Source organism: Gastrolobium bilobum, unplaced genomic scaffold (assembly GCF_033153095.1).
Source record: "Gastrolobium bilobum isolate Gb01-03AN ecotype WA unplaced genomic scaffold, APGP_CSIRO_Gbil_v1 utg4377, whole genome shotgun sequence".
Classification (NCBI taxonomy): Eukaryota; Viridiplantae; Streptophyta; class Magnoliopsida; order Fabales; family Fabaceae; genus Gastrolobium; species Gastrolobium bilobum.
In genome coordinates, this window is record NW_026895684.1 from 330,947 (window position 1) to 349,023 (window position 18,077).

At 34.9% G+C, this 18,077-nt stretch overlaps 2 protein-coding genes across 2 annotated transcripts; one reads left to right on the forward strand and one right to left on the reverse strand.

Annotated features, from left to right (window-relative positions):
• Positions 1-1,815: 1,815 nt before the first annotated feature.
• LOC133291204 (uncharacterized) lies at positions 1,816-5,083 on the forward strand. The gene is made up of 3 exons (XM_061489434.1): positions 1,816-1,865; positions 1,990-2,287; positions 4,169-5,083. The coding sequence occupies exons 2-3, from the start codon at positions 2,042-2,044 to the stop codon at positions 4,808-4,810; spliced, it is 888 nt and encodes a 295-aa protein (XP_061345418.1). The 5' UTR covers positions 1,816-1,865; positions 1,990-2,041; the 3' UTR covers positions 4,811-5,083.
• Positions 5,084-7,271: 2,188 nt separating this feature from the next.
• LOC133290923 (WAT1-related protein At5g64700) lies at positions 7,272-11,285 on the reverse strand. Its single transcript, XM_061489083.1, has 7 exons — positions 11,113-11,285; positions 10,933-10,995; positions 10,644-10,760; positions 8,494-8,743; positions 8,239-8,397; positions 7,914-8,065; positions 7,272-7,799 (listed from the first exon to the last, which is right to left on the reverse strand). The coding sequence occupies exons 1-7, from the start codon at positions 11,283-11,285 to the stop codon at positions 7,691-7,693; spliced, it is 1,023 nt and encodes a 340-aa protein (XP_061345067.1). The 3' UTR covers positions 7,272-7,690.
• Positions 11,286-18,077: the final 6,792 nt, after the last annotated feature.

The following is an 18,077-nucleotide window of genomic DNA, read 5'->3' on the forward strand; positions in this document are numbered from 1 at the left end:
TAAGAAAACTAATTTTAAGAGATTTAATATGATACTCTAAATTAAATTATATAAAATATGTTTTAAATATATAAACTTCTTCTAACTGAAATAAATTTCACAATCTTAATTTTCAATTATATCCTAATTTTCAGCACAATTTCATGAGAAATCCTTTTTATGCCTTGTATTTTATTTTATTTTAGTTTAATCCACTCAAAGATATTTTAAATTCCCACTAATCTGAAATCAAATCCATTGAAACCTATTGAGTATGATTCATACTTCAGACAACGACCCTTGTTGGCGAGGTCCGAGAAAGCTGCCTTGGCGGGATCTAGGGGGCAACATCATCGGGTTCATAGGGGCCTGATACTATTGTGAGTCTCTGACTTATTATATTTTTCTTAGTAATTTGGACTTGGACTTATGAATAACTATGATTAGGGTTTTTAAATTCTATTTATATTTCCCTTGTAATGAGTGTTTAGTACAAACAAACAGGACGTAGCCTGCATTGGATGAACTAAGGTACACTGATGTGTGAAATTTTTCTTCCCTTTCTCTTTTCTATTATCGATTTATTTCTCTTCCTTTTCTCTTTTATATTATAGACTTAGGGTTTTATAATTCTCATTTAACATGAGAATTACAATTCTCCTACACACCCTTCGATTTCCGTGCTGACATGGGTCCTACATATAATTTTTTCTAACACATGGGTCCCACATGCTTTTTATCTCTACAACATGAGATTTCAATTCTCCTTCAACATGAGAATTATAAAACTCATAGACTTATGTGTTGTTTGTGTGGAGAACAAAATTTCAGTGCAACCAATACATTGAAGTTCACTACATTCATAATTTATTTTTGTTAGGATAAATAGACAGATCATGCACAAATTTTTAAAATTCTAAAATGGGTTTTGCATATGTTGCATGACAAATATAAAATTTTATACACATACATCGATATTTGCTCTATATTTTATTTTTATTTTAAATATGATAGACTCCACATTATTGTCTCTATAGCATGACAAGAGAATTGTCCTTCAACCTGATATAGTTGTTTTTACCTTCTAAAATTCACCTGCGTATCCTATTAAAAATAGAGGGAGTATATTCTTACTATCAAAATTTTTTACTACTAACTTACTACCTATTTAATCACCATTGAATCAAGAGAAAGAATGCTACAAAGTTTTTGAAAAAAGAGAAAATGTTGATCTAAGAGTGATTAGATAGATAGTGAGTTGGTAGTAAAAAATTTTGATAGTAAGAATATCCCTTCTCTTAAAAATAAACTAAGGTGCTGTTTGGTTTGGGTCTTTTCAATATTTACCCATCTATATGAACTAAGGTTTTGTTAAAGCCAACGTTTGTTTCGAAGGATTTTCTCCAAATAACCATCTATGTAAGTTGCATGTGTTTCACAACTTTGACTCAGAAACCAACGTTTTTGCACTTTTTAGAAAGTAAAGTTGCATGTGGTTTTTGATGAAAACACGGGTATGCTACTGTAGACACACTTTTTGCACTGTTGATTTCATAAAGTTACCTAATTTTCTCAGTAAAGTTTTTTCCCACCAAACAACATTTTTTTACCTATCTCACTTTATCTATCTTTTTAATCATTTCTCTATCTATTATATTTCCATGCTATTCCAAAAAAATTCCCTCAACCAAAACGCACGTTGAACTCGAAACCTGCCTTTCAAAGGATGCAGTTTTATTTTCAAGCTTCTCCCCTCATCATAATAAATTCGTAAAATAATATTTTAAAGAAAAATAAATTTCCAAGATTGTCACAATTTTTCTTGGCCGCGGAACACAGAAGGGAACTAATTAAATTGGTTACCTTTTTGTGTTCAAACCAGACAGGTCGTGCTCTCTCTCTCCCTCTCTCTTTCTCTTTGATCTCACAGCTCGCTAGCATTGATTTCCCCGCACGTTGTTCTCCTTTCCTTATTCTTACTTTTCTTTCGCTTCATATTCATTTTCTTAGGGTAAATTAAGAGAAAGAAAAAGAGAAGCGTACGAAATCGAGAGAGGGAGCAATGGGAGCTTGTGCAACTAAGCCTAAGGTCTTGAAGGATGATGCCGATGGGAAGGTCAAGGCACCTGAACCTGAACCTGAACCTGAACAAACCAGGGAAGACACTGTTGAAAGCAAAGTGGCGCCGCCGCCAGCGGCACAAGAACCACCGACACAGGGACAGGGTGGCGACAATCTCAATGTCAACGAAATTGTTGATGATGACCAAGCAAACAAACGACGTTCCCTCAGCTTGTTGTTCAAGGAGGTACGGATTCTAATTCCACCATCTCTGCACTTTCATTACTATTAATCTTTTTTGTTCAATATGTTGTTATATTATATGATTTCTAGATTATCACCTTTCTAAGTATAATATCTAATCATTTTATTACGCAAAAGACAAAGTCCAAGCCAAATTTCCCAAAACTGATTCTATGATGCCCTTGAGCCCTTCCATGGAGATATTACCGTACTTCTTGTTCAAAAGTTTTCTTTTCTTTTCTTTTAATAAATTGATAAAATGAAGAATTGTGATAGAATTGTTGGATTTAGTTATTTGCTACTTTTTTTTTTTTTTTTTGACTCGGTAGATAAACGGATTTTCTTGTGTCATTCCGTTCCGTAAAGAAAAGCAGATCTTTACATCTTTAGCTTCCCCACTTTATCGTACTGAGTCTATCAACTTTACTCTTTACAACTTAAACCAACAGAAGCACTGTTGTTCCGATTTTTTGACTTAATTCTCTAATTGTGATTTTCTAATTATTCTTGGCCACTGTCGGCATCCAAAGTTTATTTCAATTCTCAAGTGGATTATTTTTCCTTCGGTACAACTTTTTTTTTTTTTTTTTTCTGTGTGTTTGTGGACACCGTTTAGTTTTTATATATAGCTGTGTTAGGATGCAAACATAGCACGATGCAATTTGCATATGGTTTGAACTTTGACTGCTTTGGCAACCTTCTCTTTGTTTTCGAAGATTGTCAATGCTATTATTACAAGCGTTAAGTCGGGCACGAAATACATGACAAACAAACGTTCAACCCTTTGGAAGCCACCATTTGTTTGGATCCTATTGATTTCGTTTACCGCTATCATCGTTCACATGTTTTCATTACCGTACAATTAGAAACATCAATGATGGCAAACAAAAGGTCAGAATAGACCTTTCCAGTACACATCGAGTGTGAGAGCATATTTTTAGTATCAGGGTTATTTATTGTGGTGCTAAAAGTTTTGAGACTACTTTTCGTAATGTTATACTGTTTTTGAGTTTTGTCCACGTGCGTTTGGTTGACGAGAAATTTTATGAATAATAGAAAAATGTTATACATAGAAAAAATAGTTGGAAAGTGAGTTTGGTAGAAAAAATTGTTTGGTTGGATAAAATTTTGACGGAAAAATTAGGTAACTTTTATAAAGTCTATGTTTGGGTGTAGGTAAAATATAGATGAGAAAAAAAAGTTACTATTACGAAAATAACCACGTTTTTAATATATTTTGAATAAGGCATGGGGTTACGCTGGTCATCTGGTTAATAGACAGTCTTATCATTTAGATAGATAAGGCACAATACCACATATCAATCGGGTTTATGTTGGCCGGCTATTTCGTTCCAAATGACATGGAAACATAGGTTGCTGGCATTATGATTTAGCTAGGCAAATGAGGAAACAGTTAAACCAAACATGGTGAGCTTACAATTTCACTTCTAATTTGCCTATCTATCTCATCAAAATTCTCCAACCAAACACACCCTAATAGTTTTTATTTTATAATTGACACATTAAAACTCCATATGTTTGAATATGATGGAATTGGAATCGCGACAAAGAAATGGACCTAGAAATATATCATCGCCTGCATGGTAGGTGGTGGGTCTCCTCAGGCAAAATACTACATAAAGATGTCACACTCTCATTGTCTTTGTGTGTGTTTGTGAGGAATAACATTATAGTCTGCATGCCATTGCTGTGAGAGTGAGACTGCTATGTTATTGTTTAGGCACTTCCTAATTAGTAAATTACTGTTTTTTATTGCCCGTGTGATGATGGGCTGGGCCAGTACTTTTTCCCCAGGGCCATCTGGGCCTTAAAGTTTGGATCTGATTCTGAGACCAAGCATTCCAATATTTTTTGTGTTTGTCAGAATGAAGATACAAAGGTTTCCACAAAAAATGAAAAAACCACAGTGGAGGAGACTGAGAGACCAGAAACGTTTGAAGCCGAGAAACCTTCGGAGGATGCTAAAAGCAATGAGCCAATAGTGAACCAGGAAAGCAAAAACGATGAACCAGCAAAACAAGAATCTCAAGTGGTTGATGTTGAGGAGAAATCTTCAGAGCAAAATCAAAGCAATAAGCCACCTGAGGAGACTCTAAAGACACAAACCTCAGAAGCTGAGAAACATTCAGAGGAAAATAATCAAAGCAGCGAGCCACTGAAAGAAGAATCTGGAGAAGAAGCCAAGGTGACATCTTCAGAGGAAACCCAAAAAAGCAATGAACCAATTAAACAAGAGCCATTATCTGGAAGCACTGATGTGCCAACTAGGGAAACCGAAAAGAATGTTTCAGAAGCTGAAAAATCTGAGACTCCGATTGAAGAGACCATAAACTCAGAGGTAGTTCCTCTGCCTCTGCCTGAGGAGAAAGTAATTGAAGTTGTTTCAACGAAGGCAGAGTCTGCGGAGAAGATAACAGAGGAAGCAGCATCCAACATAGAAGAGAAAAGCCATATTGGGGAGGAGCATAAATCCAAAGCTGCTGCTGATAGCAGTGAGATTCATTAAAACCGAAAATCTGAATGGGACCATGAACAATACGAAACATTGCAGTGTCCGAGATCGTTGTCTGGCCAACCAAACTAGTGTGTGACATTTCGCAGCTACATTTTTCCTTATTTGCTGTTTCAATTTTATTTTTAATATCTTTTTGAAGAACCTATTTTTATTCTTGTTGAGTCAGGTATTTTTCTGTCATGTTATTTATTGCTTATCTATAGAAGTTTTTTATTGGTAGGTTCAAAATCACCAATGTAAATTTTAATTTTGTTGTGATTTGCAATTGGGAATTCCAAGGAACTCAATCTTAAGTTATTGCCCCCGTGTTTCCTACAAATAGTATTTGATTTTGTATGTTGCTTGATATTTTCAAAATATAATTGTACGAATTGAATAGCTGAAATATTATAATTTTATCGTTAATAATAGTGTTAAGTTAAGTATACAAAATTATAGTTCATACAAAATCCAACAGTCATGATGAAAAGTAAATAATATTTATAGTTTAATTAACTAGTGGGTTCCCTTTTTGTCATTTGACATGACAAGAGCACTTTCCTACACACACAAATCAAGTGTGGGTCCCACGCTTAAAAAAAAAAAGTCAGACCAAAGTCAGGATACGACACCGTATCCTTGTTGCAGAAATGGCACTGACAACATGATTCTTATATTTCCCTTAACTAGTTTATATTACGTTTTTCATGACATGATTATAAAAAATACTATCTAGTATTATTTATAGAATCATTAAAATAATTTTATGAAATATTATATATTTCAAAAACTCTGTAAGTTAACATATTTGTGTAAATGATTAAATTATTTTATACAAATTAAAGCGTTGGTTCCAACTATTAAGTTAACAGAATTATTTTAAAAATTGCATCAAATGGGAATCGAACCCTCTGCATTGAAGATAAACAACATAGTAATTACCACTAGACTACATTAAGTTATTGTTTGAATTGCATCATTTAAAATATTTATTATATAATTAACTATAAAATATAAATTTATATATATATATATATATATATATATCCGGTTCATGCGGTTCAACCAGTGACCCGCCGGTTGAACCATTGACCCAGTAACCCGGTACCTCGGCCGGGTCAATAACCGGTCCGGTTCTAATAATATTGGTTCCAGGTAATCGTTATAAATGTTTCAAAAATAATTATCAGTAAGCTGTATATAAATTTAAATTGTGTAAACTGGTTTATGAGCTCATTCTCAAACCAGATTTTAAAATAATTTTTTATTTTATTTTATTTTGCATTGATACATATATGACTAATGTAGGCATTATTTATAAAACTGAGTTATGTTAAAATCATTATAATTATTATTATTATTATTTTGAAAAGTTACACTTCATTATTGGGGTATCACATAATAACTCTGGCTAGTTCTAAACATGTATATGATCGATGCTCTATAAATTGAAAAAAACTATATGAAGAAAGTTAAAGAGGCTGTCTCCGAGTATGATTTACCAAACTTGGACTAAAAAATAACAGAGTGGTATATATTTCCTTTACCTAAGAGTGTGTGAAATCTTCACGCCCGTTCTAGCACTAAAGATTATTTATGAGTAGAAACATTAGCAGATTGAATTAGTTACATGCGATATAATAACTATCAAGCTGGACTTTGCTTGAGAATTGGACTTTCAATATATGAAATATTAGATATTATAGTATAGAAACATTAAGTGACAATTTTATGTCATGATTTAACCTAACAATTACCGTTGACAAATTGAGCTAAGAGTGTGACATTATGCTAATTTGTCTAGAACTGATGTGCTGTTCCATACAATAATTAAGGGAAAGATGACTATAACTCTTGATCATTCAACGCTACTTGAATTGGTTTTGGGTTTTTTTTTTATATTATTTAGTGTTATTGTGTCAAAGTTATGCTCTTGCAATAGTTATTTTGGACTTACGTGTGCAAGAAAAGTTCAAACAGACAATATGGTTTTCTTAAAAAAAAAACCTATATGTTTTCTTCTATTTATACAGAAGTTCTTCTAACAAGCTCAAATATCTAGGTTTTCTAGAAAACCTATATATTCTATTCATAACATGCTCGTAGTGAATTTCTCCCAACTTTTTATGAGTAGAATCTACAAGAAGGAGAATTATGAGGAGCCTCTGGTCGCTGGCATATCTACGAGAGATAGCTGTTCTTTAAGGAGAGACTCAATACCCACTAAAAGAGCTCATAATTAAAGACAAGGAGGTTTATGCAATAATAAACATACTTGATCATCCTATATGCTTCCCCCGATCTAATTCATCCTTCAGGCTATTTCCTGATCCCTGCGCTATGAAGCTCTAGTCGTGTGTACATTTATTCTTTGTGTTAAATGATAACTGTTAAAGAACCACCAAATTCGCTGACAATCATAAATATAAATAAAATTTTATACAGATTTTCAACTATTTGTAAAACAACCATATTTGAGTAACGAACCAATACAAAACATAGAAAATTGAAAGCCTCCCGATCGAGCTCCTATCTATAATATGAATACATTTAATCCAAAATAGCAAAAAATAAAATTATATAATACAACTTACAAGTGATGTTGGAATATATTAGTGTGATGAATTGTTGATAATGGGTTGAAGTCTATATAAGTTACAAGGATTATTTTGCTTTGGCCCAAAGATGTGTTGGTCGGAGATTTTGCATTTAAATTTACACTTTGGAATAACTCCGTAGGCTGAAATGGTGTTTATTAATTAATTATTCACATAATTTTAGCACTATATTACAACAAGCTATGTATGCCTTCTTCAGCACCAAACATTTTTTGCCAATTTAATTCTTGGGAAAAAAATATAACACATATATCTTAAGAGTTGTGAGTCCACTCTAACCCGATGGTAGCTCCAAGTCTAACGAGGCTTTTGGCAGTTGCTCTCTGCTCTTTCCCCACAGCACGAAGTACAGTCCCAGAACCAAAAAGATGCCACCTAAAAGGCTGGTTAAACATCAAAAGCAACCAAATAATTAATAAGTAACTAACCATAGCAATAATATAAGAGATAAAATTGAAATTTCAATTTTTTTTAGTAGAGCTGATTAATTAAATTACCTTCCCAAACTTATTATCTCGCCCAAGAGAATTGCGGAGGAGAAGATGGTCATGATCAAAGCCAGTGGTGTTGACATGGCTAGAAACACAGGTCCTTTTTTCTCTATAACCCATGTTTGTAAGTAATAGGTCACACCAGTCACCATAATTCCCTAGCAAGATAAATTAGTTACCATCAGTCACGAGTTCAGAGATTACAAATTATATATATAGCCCTGACCATTAAGTAATATGTGTATATAGAATTTTTTCTTGTTTGAAAAAAGAATAAAATTATATAGAGATAAAAGTTCATCAATTTAATTAAGAATATTGAGAGGATTACACAATATACTACGGCGAGGAGTCTGACATTCCAACCCAACTTCCATTGCTCAAAGTCTCTTTCAACGGCCAAGGCAATGGCCAAAGACTGAATTGAGCTTAAGGAACACTGAAGAGTTGTGAGAAGAAGCTTTGACGGGTAGTCTTTTATGACAAAAGCCTGGTTAATTAACAAGAAGAAATGACATGATAAGGAGAATATTAAATAATTAACCATATGAAATAATGTTAATGACAAGCAGTAAATTTTTCTTACTTGTAGCACAAGCCACAGCCCCCAAAAGATGTTGGAGAGGAGCATGAGGAAGCAACCCTTTACCCATGACTCGGATGGAACACCACCTTGGTGTTGTTGGGTTTTATGGTACCCCAAAAGGTGATGATGGCTTAAAAGTTCAAAATGAGGACCTTTATAAAAAGCAAGAGTTGCTGCTCCTGCCAAGCATGCCACTACACCGACCAACTTAGCCATCCCAGGGGCTGTCTTTATTTTCAAAACTTCGATCCTGAAATAGAACAAATTCTCGTGTGGGTTAGTAATACATTTAGGGAAAGATGAAACACCTTTTGAAAGTTCAAATTGATTCAATTTGCTCGCATTTATACGCTAACTTTATGATATGTTTTGCGTTGCATGATGATTGTAAACGCACGTTTCCATAACGTGAAAACAAGGCACATATTTGGACAATCATTCATGATATTAATGTTGTTCGAACATACGTTAGATGTTAGAGAAATATAATATAAAAATTATTCAAAATTCATCAGTTAAAAACTTAAGTTGTTGAATTGAATTGGTTGTTTATTATAGTATAAAAGTTTAATTCAATGATTTTTATATTATATCTCTATTATACATCCACTCACACAAGAATTTTTTGGGCTTGAAGCATAGATATTACATAAATCTATTTTTTATTTTACCTTGTACTGACTTAATTTCATTATAAAGTGAGGACGGTTAAGGATTGAACTAATGATCCCATGATTACGAAAGTTCCGATAGCATGTAATAAACAATTTCAATCCAAAAACTTAAGTTTATAAGTTATGGACCTTCAGTAGTAAGTTTTATATTATACCTATGTAACAACATAACACAAGCATGAACCATTTTGGCTTCTACTAACATGTCGAATCTAAAAGTTACTCAATATCCAAGACATTTCAATAGCTAAGCAGAGAGAAGAAATATGTATTCATTCTCAAAATAGTAAACATTATGATCTTGTCAGAACAGCCCACAGCTGTCATGTCACAAATTAACATGAACTTAAATTTTAGACTCGTGACTCGTAGGTTCAAACTAAAAAATCCTTGTCACACACATACCCCAATAATCGGGTATATTTTAATCACTTGATTAATTCAAGAGAGATGATTGAAAATTGAAACGAAACTCTAGTCCAATATCTTTTCTTTTCTTTCTTTTCCATTTTTTTGTGTCAATATACTTTCTTATATATATAATTGTTGCTTGTGTTTAAACTATATATATATATATATATACATATAGGCTAGATCCTTTGATATCGGTATCAAATTTAAAAATTGACACCTCATATGAGAGCCGTTAGATAAAAAAAGATCAATGATATCACATACTTACAAATCAGAGTCGTTGATCTTTTTTTATTCAGATGAGGTGTCAAACTTCCAATTTGACACCGATGTCAAATGATCTTATACCTCATATATATATATATATATATATATATATATATATAGGGGAATGATCCGTTTACAAACTTTTTTTACAAATTTTTGCAAATTACACTATGTTCTCCCGGAAAAAGATAGTGTGACTAGTGTTCTTCTGGAAGAAGATAATATAATTTGTAAGAGTTTGTAAATAAAAAAGTTTGTGAATATAACCCTTCCCGTATATATATATATATATATATATATATATATATATATATATATATATATATATATATATATATATATATAGACACACACACCACCTCTCTAGTGGATTTGATTCTAAATATTGTTCTCTTTATACCATCTCATCCGTATTACAATTACATCTGTTAAATTTTATACTTTACTATCCAAACACGAGATTATGAGAAACTTTTAGGTGCTCCAAGTGTGTTATTTACAGAGAAACTCTGAAATACTTGGAAGACTGCATTTAAAAAATATTATATAAAATCATTAACGTAACCTTATCTAATAATTTAAATTTTTAGGTTGAATTAATTCTTCACATGATATTAGAGTTTCTTAGTATAAAGTTCGATCCTCACTGCAAAATGGAATCTTAATCACACGAATAATATTTGATTTTAAGGTTTGACAATAGATGGTATGAATCCTTTTGTTAAATTGTTAAAGTTCAAACTAACTATAAATAAAAAAATGTAAAGCAAATATACATATTGAGTTCTTCTCAACCTGAGTAGGAGAGCCAAGAAGAAGGTAATGACGGGAAGACAGTTTGTAGTAGCAGCAGCCAAAGTGGCAGAAGTGTAAATAAGAGCAATACCATATATGTCCAAGCTCGAAGTAATCCTGAAATTTAGGATCACCGACACAATTTTATTAATTTCTTTCTTAAAAAAAAGAAGATAGATCGAACGGCTATAGAAAAGCCATCATTAATAAAAAAAAAAAAACAGGTTAGTTTTCAGCAACAAAGAAATTAATCACATATATATTAATTCATTTGAATATTTGGACATACCCAAAGAAAGAAATGAAGAAGATCTTGCAAAAAGTCAAGAATGACAAATGCGGTGCAGTTTTCCTGCATCCAAAATGGTAGTGGTAGCTTTCAGTAATAGAAGTTGAATTTAGAAAATACATGTGTTATATATATATATACATGCACGAAGATGTGTACAAGTTAATTAGTTGTGCGTACCATTCGAAGAAGAAAGCGAAAGGGATAAGGAAAACGGTGGCTATGGCCTGTCTGTAGAAAACGAAGATGAAATTGTTCATGCCATGGTCGAATGCAGCTTTTGAGAGAAGAAACATGGCAGCGTATATGGCTTGTATGAGGATCACAACAAGATAAGGTTTGTTTCCTTTCATGATGTATAGCTTTATGACCTAGCTTGGCTTGGAATTAGGATTAGAGGTGAGTGTGTCATGAGTCATATATGAGAGTTAATGACACAAATATTTGTACACAAGTTCCGCCTTTTATGGGCAATAAAGACATTGCTCAAGTGAGGGAGTAGGACATTAGTTCTTTTGTGTTAATGGGACTTGTGTGGTGAAGATCATAAACTGCTTTATATGTTTTGGGACCACCCGTGTTGACGGTGTCACTCTTTCAAGCATTTAACATCATGGATTTTCTAATGTCATGTAAGATTTGCATGAGTTCAAGTACCATTATACTTTGCCACTTGAACTTGTACCAAATGCTCATGGCTGCTGTGTTAAAGACAATGGGAAACGGGAGTAAATTCTTATAATACTCTCTTAGTACGTATTTTTTCTCTCTCACTAATAGTAGGAATATATGAGGGTATGTATGATAATGATTCTGTTATGACATGATCTTTGAAAAAAAAAATATTTGATAACACAATTTATTTCTATACCCAAAAGAGAGAGTGTATTTAATAAATAATATATATACTCAATAAATAATGTGTATTTAATGTTTGTATTTAATAAATAGGGTGCTAGGAAACAAAAAATAAAATTCTTATTTCTGCCAGTTTATATTCTGGGATAATTGATTTGCTAAAATAAAAAAATAAATTGATTTTATTAAATGTATTTCAAACCATTTTATTTTCTCAAAATAAAAAAAAAGAAAAATTATTTTTAGAATTTTATCATAACCCTAAAACTCGTGTCGATCTCATTAATAATAAAAAAACATAACAAAACGTGTAAAATCAATTTATTTATTTTTCACTTTAGTAAGTAGTACAATGAATACTAAGAATTAAAGAAGATATATGCGGAGATGGGGTTAATTTGGTCTGCTAGGTGCTTTGCATCAACCAAATCCATAAGAATTAATTTGATACTCTTTTTCCCAAAAAAACAAACTAGTATCGTACTTTTTAATTATTGAACTTATACGTAAAATGTAACAAATTAGCTAATAAAAGATGGGAAAAATATTTTCTGCAGTTAATCCAGACAAGTTATCTGTATTTATTTTCAAAGAGACGTCGTTTTGGTATTGAAATCTTAAAAAATTATAAATATAAAACTATTATAACCTTGAAATAAATTAAAATTACAAAAATACCATGATTTCCATCTCAAAACGACGTCGTATTGGGCTTACTGCAGATAACTTATCTGCAGTAACCGCAGAAAAAGCAAACTCATAAAAGATATAAAGTGAATAATAATTTTAAAAAAAAAAATTACACACTGAATAATAAAAATTATGAATTAAGATTTTAAATCTTACTTATTATAATATGAAATTTTATAATTTATAGTAAAAAACAATATTTTAATCTTTCTTTTTACGAAGAATATCAAAGTAATCCCACAGAATTAAGGTCACATTGTTTGTTTTTGAGTCACGTGCCTGTTTTTATTTTAGATCAAATTCTAGTCAGAGGAAGAGAATGTACTATAATTCATGGTATTGGTATTCATTGCACGTATAAGTTGTAGGGGAAAAAAGAAGGTTAAATATTTTTTTTTTTTGGATATTAGGGAAAATTAAAAACAAAGAAACAGCCTAAGGACTGTTAGAAGCACTAGCACCCAACAAATCCTTCTCAACTAACCGCCTACAACCAGGGGGAATATTGGGAAAAACAACAACATCCCAAGATTTCAGATCCATCATTGTAGCCATCCAATTAGCAACTTCATTCCCTTCCCTCTTGATATGAGAAAATATGACCTTCCATGGTTTAGCAACCATATCCTTGATGCTGGACAGCAGCGAAAACAGAGGATGCACACCAGCAATTTGATCCTGGATCAGCTGCAACATTTCAACAGAATCCCCTTCCAAATGCACCTGCTTGAATCCATGCTCCCAGGCTATCTGCAAACCGACTAGAGCTCCCCAAAGTTCAGCCTTGAGAGCATTACCATGATCAACCTTCCTCATGTAGCCCAGTAGCCACTTCCCCTCACTATCCCTCAAAACTCCTCCACAGCTACAACGACATCCATCTAAAGAACAAGCACCATCAGAGTTTATTTTGATCCAGCCATGTCCAGGAGGAATCCATTGGGTTCTGAACTCTTCCATCTGTTTCAAATTGATAGCAACCTCATCAAGCATATTCTCAGACTGAATTATGTGCTCAACATACATCCTTATCCTATAGCTGATGGCTTCAAGCTGGCAGACTTCATTCTTAAACACAAAATTATTCCTTGCTTGCCACAACATCCATCATGTGACCCCAAAAGTAAGAATCCACATCCGGTCTTGATTCTTGCCCTTGCCTTTCTGCAGGTTCTCCTTTATCCAGTCCACAAAATTAACATTAAAGAATGAGTCATACCTGGATTCATGCATAAGGAAACTCCACACCTGTTTGGCCCAATAGCAATCTCTCACCACATGGTTACAGTCTTCACACGGATGATGGCATCTATAGCAATGAGACTCCTCACCCATGTGCCTATGGTATCTTTGATCATTAGTGAGTAAGTTATTCCCCAATAGAAGCCAGAGAAAATGTTTGATCCTTTCAGGTCCCCTCCAATTCCAAGCTAAATTCCACCACTGGTTTTGAGCTTGCATCCCAGGAATCTGATTCTCAATAGCTTGATAAGCTGATTTCACAGAAAACAGACCATTACTATAATGCCTCCAAAAAATTGTATCATCTCCTCCATCCATTCTTGGCTTCTCCATCTTAGCTATAATATCACAAACATGAGCTGGCAAATATCTCATGAGCTTCCCAAAGTCCCACTCCCCATCTTGCTGAACACAAAAAGCCACCTTCCAATCACTGTCTTCATCTAGCACTGGGGAGATGATTCTGTCTATGAGCTTTCCTAAGCCAGGAACCCAATTATCATACCAGAATCTAGTACTTCTTCCATTACCAAGAAAGATCCTGGTCACTTCAAGCACGTTACCCCATGATGAGCAAATGCCTCTCCATATATTGCTAGTATTGCCAGATTTTGAGATCTGAGGGGTGAGGCCATCCTCTAGCTTATAAATATTACTCAAGACTCTAGCCCACAAAGCATCCTTGTTAACCAGTAATTCGTACCCCACCTTCATGTTAAAAGCCTGATTAAATTTCCTTAAGTCCCTCAGCCCAACACCTCCAAATTGTTTAGCAGAACACATCTGTTCCCATTTAACAAGATGTGTTCCCCTCTTGTCTCTAGTAGAACCCCATATAAAGCCGCGAGACTGCTTCTCTATATCATTGCAAACAGATTTAGGCAACCAGGCAGTCTGCATTACATAAGTAGGCAAGGCAAATAACACTGATTTAGCTAAAGTTAGCCTCCCAGCTAAGGATAAGGATTTAGCACTCCAAGCACTCAACCTTCTATTCACCCTGTCCAAGACATTTCCAAATGTAGCTCTATTAACTTTAGAATGATTAAGCATCACCCCCAAATATTTCCCCAGATTCTGAGTAGAACCAATGCCCAAGCATTCACTAATATCTTTAGCCCTTTTGTAACCCACATTTTCAGAGAAGAAAACCCTTGTTTTTTCTTTACTGATTTTCTGCCCAGAACACCCAGTAAAAACTCTAAGGACTTGATTAATAATATGAGCTTGATCAATAGAGGCTTCAGCACACAGGATGATGTCATCAGCAAAAAATAGATGAGATATGGGGGGGCCCTTCTTGCTCAAGGCAATTAGTTTCCAAGCCTTGACCTCAGTAGCAACTTGTATAAGGTGGCTTAGCCTTTCTACACATAGGACAAATAGATAAGGGGATAAGGGATCCCCTTGTCTAATTCCACAGGAAGGCTTGAAATACCTAGTAGGCTGACCATTCCATAGAACATTCAATTCACTTGAATTGACACAGCTATCAATTAATGAGACTAGATCCTTCGGCAATCCCAATTCAACAAGAGTTTCATGAATAAAATCCCAACTTAGCCTATCATAGGCTTTGTCCAAATCAACTTTAATCATCATCCATCCCATCTTCCCTTTCTTCCTTTTCATAGAGTGTATGATCTCCTGAGCAACTAGGATATTATCAGCACTATGCTTGCCTTTCACAAAAGCACATTGATTAGGAGCAACCCAACTAGGCATCCAGCTTCTCAATCTCTCAGTAATTACCTTAGTAACAATTTTGTATGACACATTACATAGACTGATGGGCCTGAATTCTCTCATGCATTCAGGGTTCTCCTTCTTAGGAATCAAGCATATGAGAGTTTTATTAACAAGGTTCACTTTCTTCGGCTCACAAAATATGCTTCTGACCAACTCACAAACAGATATGCCAATAATATGCCATTGGGTTTGAAAGAAAATTGCATGCAACCCATCTGGACCTGGAGCCTTAAATCTTCCCATCTTGAAAACAGTCCTCCTTATCTCCCCATCATCAGGAATTCGAGCCAGCATATCACTCTCCTGATCCTTCATCATGGGGAAAGCATTTTTAATTGGAAACTCCTCACATTCTTCCCCCTCTGCCCGAAACAGCTTCTCAAAATAACTCACAGCAGTATCCACCATCTCCTTCTCCACAGTTAGCCAATCCCCAGAATCATCCTTAATGGTAGTCACCTTATTAAATCTCCTCCTGGCTATAGTAGTGGAATGAAATTTTTTTGAATTTTTATCCCCAAATTTCAGCCACTTCACCCTTGATCTTTGAAACCAGGTAAGTTCCTCTCTCAGCAGGATTTGTTCCAATTCTTTCCATAAATCTTCCTGAAGTCTTTCAAGATTTCTGTCATAGCAAGCTTCCAACTGAATGTCCAGACCATGAATTCTAGCATAAATCCGATGTTTCTTCCTTTTTTCCTCTCTATAAACATCTTGGTGCCATTTGGTAGCCTCCACCACAAACTCCTCCCTAGCCGTACCCCAAACAACATCCTTCTTCCAACAGTTCTTCACAATATTTCCAAAATCAGCACTAGTTAACCAACCTGCCAAAAACTTAAACTGCTTGACACTCTTTTTCCCATATGAATCCTGGCAGCCACCAAGTACAATTGGTCTGTGATCAGAACTGAAGTAGGGAAGATGGTCAAGCACTCTATCAGGCCAAGCTAGATTCCATTCTTCATTAGCTAAGGCCCTGTCAAGTCTTTCTTGGAGCCTGCCCCTTTTCCAGGTAAACCTTGGCCCTTTGAAGCCAATGTCCACTAAGCCATATACCTCCATACAATCCTTCAGGTCTTGAATGCTTTTCCAACACACCTCCTTCCCTCCAACCTTCTCAGATGGGTTTAGAACCGAGTTGATGTCACCCAGAATAATCCAAGGTGAATGGATCACTTCAGCCAACTCCTCCAAACTCTCCCATAGACAACACCTCTCAGTCCTCCGAGGACTTCCATAAACAAAAGTAACAAAGTCAAACTTCTTTTCCTCCAAATAAAGAATCTTAGTATGAACATATTGATGATAAGTCTGTAGAATCTCTACCTCCACATCTCTATCATCCCACAATAGCCAAATCCCCCCAGAAAAACCCCCAACCTCTTGTTTAAAGAAACTAGGAAAACCCAACTTCCTAATGATAGCTTCCCCTCTGTTACCCTAAATCTTAGTTTCTAATAAAGCCAAAACTTTAAAACTAAATCTAAATTTCAAGTCCCTAATCAATGAACGAAATTCCTTCTTACCAACTCCTCTACAATTCCAAGAGCAAATATTCATAAGGATAACTATATAAAATAAAAAAACAAAAGTACCTCACCCCTAAGGTTTGGTCCATCAATCCTTATTGACTTTTCTGGCCCCATTCAGGCCTATAATCCCCTTATCCGGAGCCACCCCATTCAGAGCACCCATGCTGGACTTCCCAGCACTCACAATTCCTTCTCCTTTACACTTCCCAGTAGGCTGTAAAGCCTGAATGGCTTGCATAAGGAGTTCATTCACAGGTTGCAGCACACTACTATCAGGACCTCTCCCCTTACTCCCCATCTTCTGAGTTTCCACCATGACTGAACTAGGAGGTAAGTTCTCTGAGCCAAAACCTTTATTCACAAATCCTTTCGGGTTAGTTTTATTTTTCTGCACCCCAGGAATTCCTGCCCCTGTAGCTTTAGGCACGTTACCCTTCCCACTTCCTTTTTTATGCTTATCCAAAGCATCATTAGAAGAGATTATTGAAGCATCCTTTGGCCTCCTTCCATTATCACCACCAGCTTGAGTATTAATTACTGGCTCAACTTTTTTTTCCACAGGTTTGGCATCCCCTTTAGGAGCAGCATCTACCATAAGGGAGTCTGAGTTACTTGATCCTCATACACCCGAGTTCACAGTGCTGGAAGGTCCAGGTTCTTCAATAGGCTTAAGACCAGAATCCTTTAGAACAACCTGTTTAGCAGGAATAGTTCTCATTTTCCTCCCCCTACCTGGTTTCTGGACTACCATCCAGTTGCCAAATGCCTCTTCTTCCTTCACCAGCACCTCAACTTTCTCCATCACAACCCCCTTATGGTTCTCCTTCTCAGCTTCCCCAACTGCAGGGGTATGCTTCAGACCAACTGAACTAGGACATGAGTTCTTCCTGTGCCCATACATGCCACATGCAAAGCAGATCATATGAAGCCCCTCATATCCAATCTGCATAACTCTTTCTCCTATCTTAAACTTTGACAGGAAGCTTTTCCTAAGGTCCACTTCCACACAGATTCGAGCAAACCTAGCTCTTTCTGTGTTCACCCCATCTCGTAGCTCATTCCTTCTCAACG